We start from the raw sequence: 13,495 nt of genomic DNA, 5'->3' as shown, positions 1-13,495 counted from the left end.
CAAGCCATTTAAGCTTTTGTTCATGTTTAAATAGGTGCTTGTTTTTAAATTTGCATTTGAGTCTGTGGCTGTTAGCGTAAATATATGCTTAAAGCTGAGCATGTGCTTAAAATCTCTTGTGATTCAGCATCCTTATTGTGCTGGGTTCATTATCCCACCACCCCTCCATGACTATCCTGGGAGCTGACAGGATGGTATGCCAGGATATATGTTTCTGTCCTAGGCTGAAGGCTATAGGTGCAAGAGCGGGAAGATGCTTCCTCCCAAGAGCTGAGCAGCTGGTTGGGTGTAGGTTGTAGCAAGGGTTCCCACCTCCTGCAGGGGCTGGAAGTGGGTGGAAGCCAAGAGCTGGGAGCTGACGCTTCCTTCCTCCAGAGGCTGCGGTCCCCTTCCCAGTGTCACTCCGTGCTGGGCACCCCAGTACTGAGAGCCGAGACCTGACAGGTGCAGTTTCCTATGCTGAATTTGGTTCAGTTCTACTGTTATCCTCGCTGGGAATTTCAGCGCCATTGTTTATGTGCATTAGTTGGTATAAATAATTACTATGCAGCCCCTGACTCTGCATCCCCAGGCCTTACCCTTGTGAGTTCCAGTGACATAAACAGTCTCATAATTTTTTTTTCAAAGAAAGTTTTCCACAAAGAGTCCCTGATTGCTTGTTACCTGGTTTGTTATGGATATTCATTCTAGTCCCATTTTTTTTCAATTCCCACCAGACTGCATGCCTGGATTTTAGTTATCTATGTGCAGTTTAGGCATGTGATTATCTGCCTGACTTCTAGTTAGTTCTCTGGTGTGTACCACACTGTGTTTACCAAGCCTGTGTAACAAAAATGTTTTAAATTGTTAAAGTGTTATATTACCTCTCTTGAGTGTGTATGTTGTTTTAAAAAGAATTTGAGTCAGTGTTTAGTTGCTTCTATATTTGTAATGAATTTAAAATATTTAGTATAGCAGACAGATTTTTCCCTGTTAACTGTGCTTTACTGAAATTTCATGATCTACAGCACACCCTAGTGATATCTGGAAATCATGAAGTTAGACCCAGTCAATTTTACTTCCTTTGTGGTGAAGCAAAACTTAGGACTCCACTGAGCAAAGTCCAGGAAAGTAAATGCCTTCGTATCCAAGATGGGAAGCGGGTTGAATCCCTTGGTTTATAATACAAAAAACAGTCTTAGAAATTGAGACTATGGGATATTCTTCTGTGAAAAGAACATCTGTATAATGAGTTCATCTGGTTTGCAATCTGTAATGTTGGACATATTTTGCAACAGACCATGGGCAAAAGCAGCCCAGGGTTGTGTGAGGAGAGAGGAGAATGTTTGTTGGGTTCCCATTTATACTGGAGAGAGCATGGAGAGAGCAACCAGATGTAAATAAAGCATTGTGGAGGAAACCTGCAGGCAGTCTTCACAGGTCAGAAGCCTGAATGATCATTTACTGTCTTATGGCCAGAACATTAAAAATAGATATTCAGTTCCTCCTTTTGCAGATGGTTAGGTCACTTGGTTTTTCAGGTGATGGCAGTTATATTTAGTTTTCAGTGGCCAACAGGCCCCATATGATCCTGCAGAGGGATGTGCACCTACTTAACTTTTTAGGCTACCTTGCACTCACCTTTTTCTGGATTAGGATCTGTATTTCAATCATTTGATTTCTTTTTAATTCTCTGAATGCACAGAATGGCAAGGGTTCTGAATTGGATGCTGTTGACACCCCCCCCCCCCATAGGGTGAGAGGTGAAAGCAGGTTTGAGAAAGAATCTGAGAAGTAAGTTTATATAGTCAAGGAGGAAGGCAAATATTTATCAGAGGTGAAATCAAATTGGTGATGTGTGGATAACACTGAATGGAAGTGAAAACAATATGAGCATCAAAGAAGAGTGTAGGCCTTGTAAGATATGGTGGTTGAAGTTAAATCTCATGAATTCTCAAAGAGAAACAGAGAATTCATCAGCAAGATGCAAGTTAACAGTGAAAGCTGTAGCGAGTATCCGCTGCGGATGCGGTCCAGCACCCAAGCGGCTTGTGCAAGCTCAGGATGCCTGTACAGTTGTTGTTGTCATTGTTCGCTGTGTGTGCTTAAGCCCTAAACAACTAAGCTATCCCAGAAAAAGCAGGTTTGGCCAGTGAACATTGCATGCCAGCAGACAAGCAGTGCTGAGGCTGTTCTTATTTTCATGAAGGGCCATGAAGCCCTGACAAGTGCAAGGCAGCATATACCAGTACCCTCGACCAGCTTGCAGCTCCAGCTTGGCTCAACAGAAAGATCCAATCCTGTATCTCTGTTACATCTACAGAGCATTAATTGTCTACACAAGGCAAGGCTAAAGGTGGGGTCCTCCTTTCTGGCTCACTCACGCATGAGAAATCTCCAATATTTTGGAGAGACAAGTTTCCTCTCAGACCTCTGCATTTCACTCTTGTCAGGTAATCCAAACAATAATGGAAATGAGCATTTTGTTTTATGTAAATAAAAACAAAAAGTTTGCAATAATTTATGGTATTTATTTAAATGACATGCAAATTACTTTGTGAAACTTAGGGGGGAAAGCAGCACAACTGAAACAGCACAATTGTTTCCAAGAACATTCATTTCAAATCCACATACAATATTTCATTCATGCTTAATTATTTCCCCAATGCTAGCCTAAGCATTACTAGTTCCCTTTGTCTTTTTGCTTTTGCATGCAGTGTGATTAGCAAAACTGCTTGTGCTCTACCAACTCCTGCACATATGGGGTTTAGCCTCATTGTTCAAGGGGTGGAGCAACAAGCAATACGAACACTCATGCTGCCAAATTTGGCACACGTGAGCCCTCCAAAGTATACAGATATCACCCGCTTCATTTAAATCCCTGTCCATATTTTGCATTGCTACCATAATGGCAACTCCATTGTCTGGGTGTATTATTTGAAGCAGCTTTTCTCCCATTGTTTGTGCACTGTAATCCTTGAGGTTTCTGTAGTCATCGTGAGCAGCTTACTTGAAAGAAATCACTTAGCTCTCACAGATCACTCTCTCTGAACCTGCTGGCAAAGGAATGGGCCATGACTAAAGCATGAGACCTGTGATCTTTCTGAAGAAAATCTCTTCAGTAGAGTTTATAATTTGTTGCTTTCATGGGGCTCTGTTCTCAGGGTTTGGACTCAGTGTTATCTTTCGTCCCCCATGGATTTTTCTACGAGGCATGATGGGAATGTAGGCTGAAAAAAAAGAGTAATAGTGCTGGCTGTGGATGTGTACCCTAACAACATTTTACACACATTCCAAATACTGGCAAAGGGAGACATCTACTGTTTGACAGAAATTAAGGAGAGTTGTTTATTCTAATTGCAGCAAAATCTTAGTCTTCTTCCGTGGTATAGAGATTGGCACATCCTGCTGTGAGTCTTTTCAACAGACTTTTGAGAACTTAATGCTTGTCTACTTAGGGCAGAATGAAAGATCCCCTGGAACTTATCATAGAGAAGGGCCTGCCCAGTTCTTTCCCTTTCTACTCATCTGCTTCGTCAATGCTCTCTATTCCAGCAGCACTTGCCTCTCATGATTGTGTATATGCACGCTGTCGTAGGTAAAGCCATTTGGCATTAGCTATTCTTTATAAATTATGCCCATTACCGGTTTTGAATGCACATCATTTTACTCCTGATACAGTCATTTGTGACATTTTTAAGGCAGTGGTTCCCAGACGGAGGTCTGCAGAAAGCCAGCAAAGGGCCTCTTTGTAGTTTGCAAAGAGTTTCCAGTTCTTTTTGTTTCCAAAGTCTAGATCACATTATAGTACAACTACAAATACAGTATAAACACTATCATACTCTTCATTTAGGTTAGCAATAGCTCTTTAGACAACCCTGTTGTAGCCACACAGGCATTATGTGATCCTAAATGGTGACACCCTTGTGATTGCAAGTGAAGCAGAGAGGTGGTCCAGGAGGCAATATTAAAATACAACATGCTAAACTGCATAAGTCTGAAAATCCCATTGTAACACACTTGAGTATTTGCAGTGACTTTTGGAAGCTTTGAATCTGGTCCATCATTGTAGAGAGTGATTCAAATTCACCTTTCCATCTTGCCTCCAACCTATCACATGAGAAAAGAAAACCAGGCAATGTAATCTGTACGAGATGGCCTCTTCCCTTGCACCCTGCTACCCTAGCTGACTGCGAGCTCCCCTCTTGCCTGCCACAGTATCGGAACTCAGACCCAAGAAGTCTGGAGAGAATTGTTCTGTGTTCCCAGAAGAACAGGAAACTTAGTCTAACAGCTTTCTAAAATCTGGGCTCTCATTCAGCACCCGTGAAGTCGGTGTAAGGCTGGAAGTGAAGTCAGCCAAGGACCCTTGACTCTGATGGGACTTCAGTCAGCTTCTTTGTGCTTACTCTTTGCATCTCCAAAGTACTGTATGTTTGGGGCCAGAATTATATGTAGCTGAACATTTACTATTCTCAGACTCCACAAGCACCAGCTTACGGTACAGATTTCTCACACCACTGAATAGTATCAAGCATGGAAATCTATCACTGGTGTTATTGCAGGCACCTTTAAATGTCATCCTTCCATCCTTGATACTAGAATGCTTTATTCCTTAACTGAATTTACAATATGCATTTTAGATCTGATTTTGAACTTAGTCTACTTTATGTATGCTCTTTAATTAGAGGTTTGAGGAAACCTCAGATACACTTTTCTTAGATGTATTCTGCAAAAGTGTGATGAGTGGGGGACGTGGTTGTAGGAGATGATTGTCTCTTTTTTAGCTCTTCTCTGGAATCCTTGCAGGTATTTTGTGTAGCTATTTTTTAACCAGGATTTTATTGCCGCTTCAGTGTTCATACATGCTGTAACATATAAGCACATAAACTAATTTCAGGACACTGACTTTTACATTTAGATTTGCTGTATCTTTTTCTGAAAAGGTCACAAAATGGCTACTCTGTACCAGTAAACACAATTACAGAATTAGGCTGCTGAAAAATTAAAAAAAAAAACAGCACAAATTACTACTTTAATAAGAGTCTAAAAGAGCAGAAGATAGGTATGTTGTTTGCAGTTAAGGATTTGCCTTAAATATCTTAAACAGCTTGCTTGGATAGTGCTAGCTAACAAAGTGTGCTTTATTCCAAAGTGCCAGCCTATGTTTTTGGATCATCTTTCAAGACCGAGATGATATAAGATAATTAATAGTGTTTTGTGACCTTCTGCACCGGTAGTCCATCTTTTTGGCATTGAAACTGATTTTGCCCAACTTGGCATTTTATCACCTGAGAGTGTGCGGGGAGACCAAAGAAGCACCTTTTAAAGCAGCAGTGGAATGATTTAATTCAGTCACGCTGTTCTTCAAATTCACCGTTTCCTGATGAAACAAACCTCCTCTTTGCTTACTGTCACATAAGGTACATTGAAAGGCTGTGAAGAGACAGATGTTCTATATCTTCACTTCATATGCAAAAACCTGTTACATCCTTTATTTGCATTCAATTAGAAGTCAGATCCTGATGAATATCTAATGTAGGAAATGGGGAAAAGATTTGCCATCAAGCATATGCTTTGCTTGTAGTGGATCTCTGTAACCTGCTATTGTGTCTTTCAGTAGCGATTCGGTCATTTTTACTATATTATTTACACCTGCATGCACAGAGGTGAAGAGTGTTAATAGGTGAAAATTGGACTTAGGTTCCTGGATTTAGAAATGTTACCTTTTCTCATTGCACAGAGTTCAGGAGAAAGCGCCGTTCCTTTTAAACAGCCATTCTGCAGTTGGAAGATTTCCCTTACTAAGTGGCTCTGTTTAAGGACTTAAATGCTATAGCATTACTTTTATATTCATTTTCTCTTTCAATATAGGTTGTGCCTTGTTTGATCTTGTGAAGCTCACTATTTTCTTGGTAATCCAGAATATAATATCAGGAACTCAGGAGTTATAAAACTGAATTGTTGTCAAGAAGAGAAGGTTCAAATTATAACTATAATATGAAGCAGAAGTGGCAGACTCAGACACAGCACTATACCAGCTACTGGGAAGAAAACTCTATCCCAGCTGAAACCAGGACACTTTGATGTAACCTTGTAAATTAAACCATCCTTACCTATATCCAAGTTAACACATTGACACAAAAGGGAAATCTCAAGAGTATTCTTAGGTGCTTTGCAAACTTAGGCAAATTGACGTATATTACTCGTACATGCCTCAAGTTTGGAATGTTTTTTTCCTGCCATTGTGATAGTAAGAAATGTAAAGATTTTAAGCGGGGTGGGGGGGAAAGGCCAACTAGATGAAACGAAGTCTGTCACATACAGTTGCCTAATCCTTGTGTTTTCTCTGTGAATCTCTGGCACAGAAGAAAATGTAGAGAAACAGCTTTTTTCTGTCCAACAAGATTAAGTGCCTCGTCTTAAAAAAAATCTGTCATAGTTTCCTGTGAAGGTAATAGGTATTTCAGATAATTGCATCAGGTATTTCTGGACAGTTCCTCCAGATGAGCCTGCTCCTGATGGGCATTTTCTCGAGATCCCATAAGGAGCAGGCTGAAAGCCAGAATGAATCACTGTTGGTAGCAACAGTCCATCTCCAGCTGAAATCGTTCCTGGCACCCCTTGGCCTACCTCCTAGTATGTCAAAAGCTGTGAAAATATGCAGTGAACCCAGCACACTGGACAGGCTGAACCAGCTTGTGGTTATTTTGGGTTCCGCTGCATGTTAGGGAAGGACTTGACAGAAATCTGCCAAGTGGCTCATCAAACCTGAATGCCAAGGCACCATTGCTGTGGTTGATTTCTGATGCTTGCTTTTGGCAGATGACTTGAAGATTTTGGGGGGTGAAAGGGAATTTTTTTTTCCTCCTGATTTTTAAAAGTATAGAGTTCCTAGTAACCTGAAGAGGAAAAAGATGTAAAACATCCTGATAAAGGAAATTAAATAGTGAATCAATGCTGATAAAGGGGACAAAAGAGAACTATGACATAGGAATAGCAATGACATCTAGTACTTCTAAGAGCCTGGCATACTGCAGTGAATACAGTGAGATTATTGGCAGGATCTGATTTGCAGCAGGACCACCTTGGACTTCACTCCTAGAATTTAAAAAGCATGTGAACGTTTATCTCGGATAGTAATTATTTGTGAAGAGCGGATGTTGAAATGTGCATAAATACATGCTAGAATTACAGGGAGAGATCCAGCCAGAATACACAATCCTGTACAAGAGACTGCAGCCAGCAGAGCTGTCCCTTCTCGCATTTAGGATGACTTTTTCCCAAACTGAACCCCTGCAATGGCGAGGTGTGGGTAGCCACCAGATGGAGCCCGCCAGGTAGCAAACTATCGCTGGTCTTGCTGCTTCAGCAAGACCGAAAATAGGACTTCTGCGCTGTGATTTAGCCCAAACGCACAGAATGTTTGGTGGAATGTGTGGTGTGCTGATGCACATGTATTGGTTAATGCTCTCCAAGGAGCAGAACAGGCATGCCATCAGATGCTGGCTGGTAACTACGTACGGAATCAAACCTTAATCCAGCTAGTAACAATAACCAGATTCCCATTGACTTCAACAGTCAGAATTTCTCTGAGAGTGTAGTATGATTTACAGCAGTGCGTACATCCTTAAGGGATACACTCTGCACTGTTATCTTGCGTTTTCATTTTAGTAACTTCTACCACAGAAAAAAATAGACCTAATAAATACCTGCTGATGTAGCCCTAATAACATAATAAAAATAATGTTTGTTTTTAACCCGAGGAGTGAAGTAATGATTCAGTTTGGGATAGATGGATAAAAATTCCCTCCTTTGATGGTTGGCAGACTTCATTTCTTTTAATTTTGCTCCTTGGAAAGCTGCTTACAGCTGGAATTTGGGGTGTTACTTTTTAAAACATACATGGCATTTCGGTTCTTTGCTCATTTTAGGAATTACATTTGCTTTTTACATCCAAATCATAAAAATCAAGAGCACCAGTAGACCTGTAACATTTTGAATTGTTACCCAGAGGGTTATTTTATGTGATCGTATAAAGCATGGGGAGGTTAACAAGTCCCCGGTGCAGCCACAGGAAAGGGACAAAAATCGTGAGTTACATTCCTCCTTCTTTTCCTCATCCTGCTGTTTCATCTTCTCAACAAGGAACCGGGGGCAGGTGGTTTACCTGGTATCAGGAATGAAATCATAATAAAATGCTGACAAAACCAAAAACCTCTGTTAATAATCCGTTCTTGGGAAGCAATAGCATTTTTAACATTAGGCAGTAACTTTTCAAAGATTGTACTGGTGTTAAGAACAGTGTGGTCTTTCAGGAGCCGTATGTGACACAGCTGTTGAACGCTGCTTCAGCGCATAGCTGGTTTGATTACGTATGGTGCTCCGTCAGGCTAGCACGCTGCAGTTTACCGAGCTGACGACTGAAATAAACCTGGATGAAAAGTATGCAAAAAATATCCTCAGATTATATTCTCAGCTTAGGTGCAGGGCTGTCCTAGGAGCATTCTGTGGTAAGCAGTCCCTTTCTTCCTCCTCCTTAGCAGCTCGGCCGGGAGCGGGAGGTGCGTTTCCCCAGCAGCCTGCTCGAAAACACCCCGACAGTGTCTAACGCCCTTCCCAGAGCCCGTGTCCGCAACCGGAGCCGCAGACGCTCCCCGGGCGCCTTGCGCCGTTCCAAAACGAGCACCCAGCTGCAGGAGAGCGGCTCCGCCGGGCCGGGCCGGGCGGGGCGGGGAGCGCGCACCGCGGCCCGGGGCGCACCGCCCGCCTCGGGGAGCCCGGGCCGGCGCGGCTCTGGCTGCCGCCGCGGGGGCAGGCGGGAGGAGGCGGCGGCACCCCAACACCCACTGCTGGCGCCGCTCCGGGCTACGAGCTTTCCCCGTGCAGCGAGCGCGGCAGCCGCCGCAGAGGCCGGCTGTAGCGGAGGGAGCCGGGCCCGCCGCCCCGCTCCCAGAGCGCCCCGGCCGGCGCGGAGGTGAGGGCGGGCTGCCGCGGGCGCGGCGCTGTCCGGCGGGGCACCGCCGAGGCCGGCGGGAGGCCGCGGGCCTGGGGCGGGCAGGGCAGAGGCCGAGCTGCGCGGGGGTCGCCCCGCCGGGCCGCGCTCCTCCCCCGGCGCCGCAGCCCCTTCCCGGCCGGCCTCCTGCGAGCCGGGCGCGGCGGGCGCCGCCGGCTGAGGGGGGCGGCTGGAGGCGGGAGAAGGAGGGAGGGCGGGAAGGAGGGAAGGAAGGGCCGCGGCGGGGCTCGGCGCCGGCTGTGCCCGAGGGGGCCGGGAGCCGCGGCGGGGCCTGCCGCTGGCCGGGCGGGCCCCGCCGCAGCCCGGGGAGCTCCCCCGGACCCCGGCCCGCTGCCGGCGGGGTTTGGGTCGGCGGCGGCCGGGAGGGTTCCCGAGGAGGCCGGCTGCGGCGGCCGGGCGCTGCGGGGAGCGGGGCCGGGGGGCCGCGGCCCGCAGCCCGGCGGGTGCCGGCGCTGCCCCGGAGGGGCCCTGCTGCGGGCCGTGGCCGGGCCGCGCCCCGGCGGGCCCCCCGCCGCTCCGGCCTGCGGGGCCGGCCCTGGGCCGGAGGGCGGTGTCCGGGGACGGCGAGAGGAGCCTTGGAAATCCTGGCAGCGGCCTGAGCTCGCCTTTAACGAACGCTTTCTGCTTGTCCCCAAATGGCATTGCGGCTGTGGCGGCGCTTCGGCGGTAGTAAACCTGAGCTGGGCCTTGTAGGAAAATGAGTGAAAAATACCTGAAGTGTCATTACATTTCAGCTGTTTGAAAGAGTTTACAGTTACCTTTCATGCACAGCCTGTTTTAGTCATGAAGATTTTGATAAATTTCGAAACATTCAGAACCCGTGGATTGATTTTAATGCGCTCAAGTTGATGTTTTTGTAGTGAGTCAGGGAAAGCATCTTGAACTTCGGGGCTTAGTTCAGATTTTGGAGAGACCACTGCCCTGTACCGTGCCAAGTATCTGTGCAGGGGAAGAAGCGCTGCTGTTTCTGTGTTCTCCAAGTGTTGGCTCTCTTTACTTTCTTAACGGAAAGCGATCGTTTTGGCTTCAGTAGCAGGTAGCCGACGCAAGCAACCTGCAACTCTTTCTTTCTCAAATACTGCGTTCAAAAGGGAGAAGCTGGCTAGGAACTGAAAGAAATTTCCGCCCTTAATTTATCAATTAAAAAGACAGTGAGTAGCTCTGAAAAGGTTTCAAGGGCTGGAGGACGTGCAGCCAGTCTTTCGCAGGTGCTGAGTAACTTTCCAGTCCAGGTAAGCAGGACATCGTCAGTGCCTAGGCAGGTTAGGTCCCAGATTTCCTTTCATCTCGGTGGAAGGAGATCATTCCCACTGAGTGTTTACCTGCATTTTTAGGCATCCAAGAGCCTTGTAAAATCAGCTCCTTGGTTCCTAGAAGGAGTGAGTTTGTGTAATGAGTAAATTTGTTGCCTCTTTGGTTAAGTAAAGCAATTGGATGCTTTGGTAAATCTCCATGCTTTGGTAAATACACAAAAGAAGAAAGTAAGCAAAGCTGTTAAGGTCGCAGTTCTTACCAAACAATATTAAAATGCTCTTTTACACATTTCGGTTGAATTTGGATTGTCTAGCAAATGGATGAGTTTCTTACCATCTTCTAATATAATTGAAACTCAAAAATAAGCGTTCGATTTATATAGTCAGCAACACGCTTGTATTCTTGCAATAAATATTTGTAGATGTAGTGAATCCTCACCGTTGGGAGAGAAGAATGCCAAATCCAGAGATAAGGAGTGGCAATCAGCATGTTCTAATCTTTAGACCAATAAGTAGGAGCGAACCCTGCCTGAGGAAAATAACTGAAAATCACAAATGCAGGGCAGGGTTAAAACTGGTATATTGAAACAAAGTTCTTCTGGCCGCTGATGCCGATGAAGCCACCTGCTTGGCGGATTTTAAATACTAGGCTGAGCGCTGAGGGCTCCAAGGGTAGGATTTTCAGAAGCGACGGTGTCGGAGCACAGATGCTGCTTAGGCCAGCATATGCGTATGGCCCAGCGATGAGACGGTTGTCCTTTGCAGATAGGAATATCTTGATTCCCTGCCTGCCCACCAGCTATTACTGAAGTCGTTAATGGACTTCTGGCCTGTTGAAGCATCAAGTCAGACCTTTGTGCACGCTGTTGTTTGTGAAATTGTGTTCTTTCGTCTGCCTCAGTTGCCGAGTGCTTTGCATTTGGTTTTGCTCTGGTGCTGACCTGGTATTTAGTACAAAAGGTTGCATTACCGATAGAGCTGTTGCTGTACAGCTGAGGCAGAAGAAATTGTCCTGGGTTATCTCCTGGTCATCTCTGCTTGCAGAAGTATTTGCTGTTGTCTTGAAGTTGCATCTTGAAGAGCTACGCAGTTCATGTGTCTGCTTTCTAGCGATTGTATGGAGATTCTCACGCCACGTTCTTGCTTATCACCATATGGGGCCCACCAAGATCAAGTTAGCTCCTGGTAAGACGACTTAGACCTATGTCTTCATTGCTTGGTAGGTTTGGAGTTTGTCCTGTAGGGGATTTTTGTTCTGTGCACCTGCAGATGGTAGCGATGGTTACTGAAGAGTCTACTCAGTTAACTCGATAGGAGACTGTAAGGAGCAGTGAGGACAGCTCGGCTGTGGGCCAGGCCGTGTGCTGGTTAGAATATCTCCTGTGTGGGCATTTGGGAGGGTGTTTGTTTTTCTGTAAGTGGGACAGTGAACCCAGGGGATGAAATGGCTTTTGCCTGTCAAAAGTCGTCATTCTGTGAAGGGGGAAGTAGGATAATGCGATGGGAATGTTAAATAGAAAAGAGATGAACTGAGGTTCACACCACAGATGAATCTGGGGACCCTCTCTGGTTGTTTGCATTAGTAGGACTTTCAGTGGGTTGGGTACGGTGTGATCATTTTGTTGTGGTTTTTTTTTTTTTTTTTACTTCCTCCTGCTCCAGGATGAACAGAGCAGCCATTTGTTTATTACTTTGAGCTTGAATCGTGTTGAATGAGATAATATATAACTCTGGAAGCAGAGCGTGTCACTCTGCTGTCGCTAACCAGCACGCGCTGCCATCCTGATACGCTACTGTGTCATAAGCCTGCCAAAAACCCAAAAGCAACGGTGGTAAAAGGAAGAGCTTTGATGTTTTCCTTTAGACTGGCACGAGGATGAATGAAGTAGTGAGAGAAATGCAGCTATTTGATGAATTTCCTACTGTGCCTCTCTGCAGCTATGGAGCATATGTGGTGCCTTCCCAAAACACAGATTTTTGTTCAGTGTCAGCAGTGCTTGGATAGTACAATGACACGGATGATTTGGGGTCAGCTATTTTAGTGCAAAAGAAAGCTTTCGCTTTCGCTTTCACAGTATTTAATTTAAAAACGTTTTTCTGGTCTACTCTGTGGTTTTTATTAGCAGTTTCAATAACTTTTAGCTGCTTGGAAAGAGGTTTGGCTTTCCCAGAAACAAAAGAGAAAGCAAGTCTTTTTTTTTTTTTTCCTATATTAATTGTGCCTCTGTTCTTTTAGTTTCATAAGCTCCTGAACTTGTTTAGCTGCCATCAAAAGATAATGTAAAACGTCTTTTCCAGGACCTTAACTTGCCAAGATGCCCATCCGTGTTGATGATGTGATGCAACTGTTCTGCCGTCTCTCTCAGGCGAAGGGGATGGAAGCTGCTGTCAAACACTCTGGTCGAGGAGCCCTGCTGGCGGGTGCAACAGCATTTGTTGGGGGTCTGATGGGAGGTCCGCCTGGAATCGCTGTAGGTAAGTGCGTTTTGCTATAGGAACAAGAAGTGTGGTTAACTCCCTGAGTGAAGAAACGAGGAAGTGTGTGTAGGAGGTACGGATTGAAGGAAGGGGGTGCGCAGCGCTGAGACTTCGTGTAACTGGGCTTTAACAAGATGCCGTTTTGTATGTTAGCTGTTTAGAAACGAGGCGGGCATCAGGAAGGCATGTGTCAGTGTTTCCTTCTAGGGGGATAGAGACCTTGCTGACCTGGGCTGCTGTGCGGCAAGCAGGAAGCCATCCAGAGGTCTGAGGCTGAGACAGCGGTGCCTTTGAAACCCTTTGAACAAGCTCTTAGCAAATCGTTGGCTTTTGGCGGGTAGAGCCCTGGTTCCCATCTGCTGGGGTGCAGCAGTGTCCGAGGTGCGGGACGAAACAGAGAGCAAACTAAGGGGCTCTGAGCTCGTTAGCGCAGGCTCTGCTCCAGCGCCGCGGTGGGGGAGTGGAGAGGAGGGGGTGAGGCAGGGGGAGGGAGCACAAGAGATGATGGTAGCAGTCGGGGGGGGGGGGGGGGTGTGGGGGGGTGTTGTGTTGGTTGCAGTGGGGGGGGGGGGTTGTTGGTACCAGGTGGCACAGCAGAAAGACAATGGGGGTGTAATGCGAGGGTGAATAAGTATTCTTAGTCAGCTTTAGCAAGGGACGGGATCATCTTCCTAATGATCTTACTAAAAATTACGTTTATTTCTGTATTTTAAAAGTACCGGCTAGCCACTTCTTGGTGAACTTGTTTTTTTCCTCTGGAATTCGTTGT

General features: G+C 45.7%; 1 protein-coding gene across 12 annotated transcripts in view; it reads left to right on the top strand.

Moving 5' to 3' along the window:
* Positions 1-13,495, top strand: part of LOC104011299 (protein C19orf12) — a 30,016-nt gene that overhangs the window by 13,359 nt on the left and 3,162 nt on the right. For 3 of the 12 annotated variants that reach the window (XM_087738728.1, XM_087738730.1, XM_087738731.1), the window contains exon 2: positions 12,547-12,723. In XM_087738728.1, the coding sequence (XP_087594854.1) occupies positions 12,564-12,723 (160 nt within the window). In that variant the 5' untranslated portion in view covers positions 12,547-12,563. Of the gene's footprint in view, positions 1-8,346; positions 8,493-8,706; positions 8,957-9,566; positions 10,228-10,305; positions 11,434-12,546; positions 12,724-13,495 lie in introns of those variants that run through there. The other 9 variants (XM_087738735.1, XM_087738734.1, XM_087738727.1 and 6 more) reach the window with 8 other exon arrangements.

This window comes from Nipponia nippon, unplaced genomic scaffold (assembly GCF_047370975.1).
Source record: "Nipponia nippon isolate SJK-2023a ecotype South Korea unplaced genomic scaffold, ASM4737097v1 scaffold_7, whole genome shotgun sequence".
Taxonomy (NCBI): domain Eukaryota; kingdom Metazoa; phylum Chordata; class Aves; order Pelecaniformes; family Threskiornithidae; genus Nipponia; species Nipponia nippon.
This window is presented reverse-complemented; position numbering and strand designations above follow the sequence as displayed.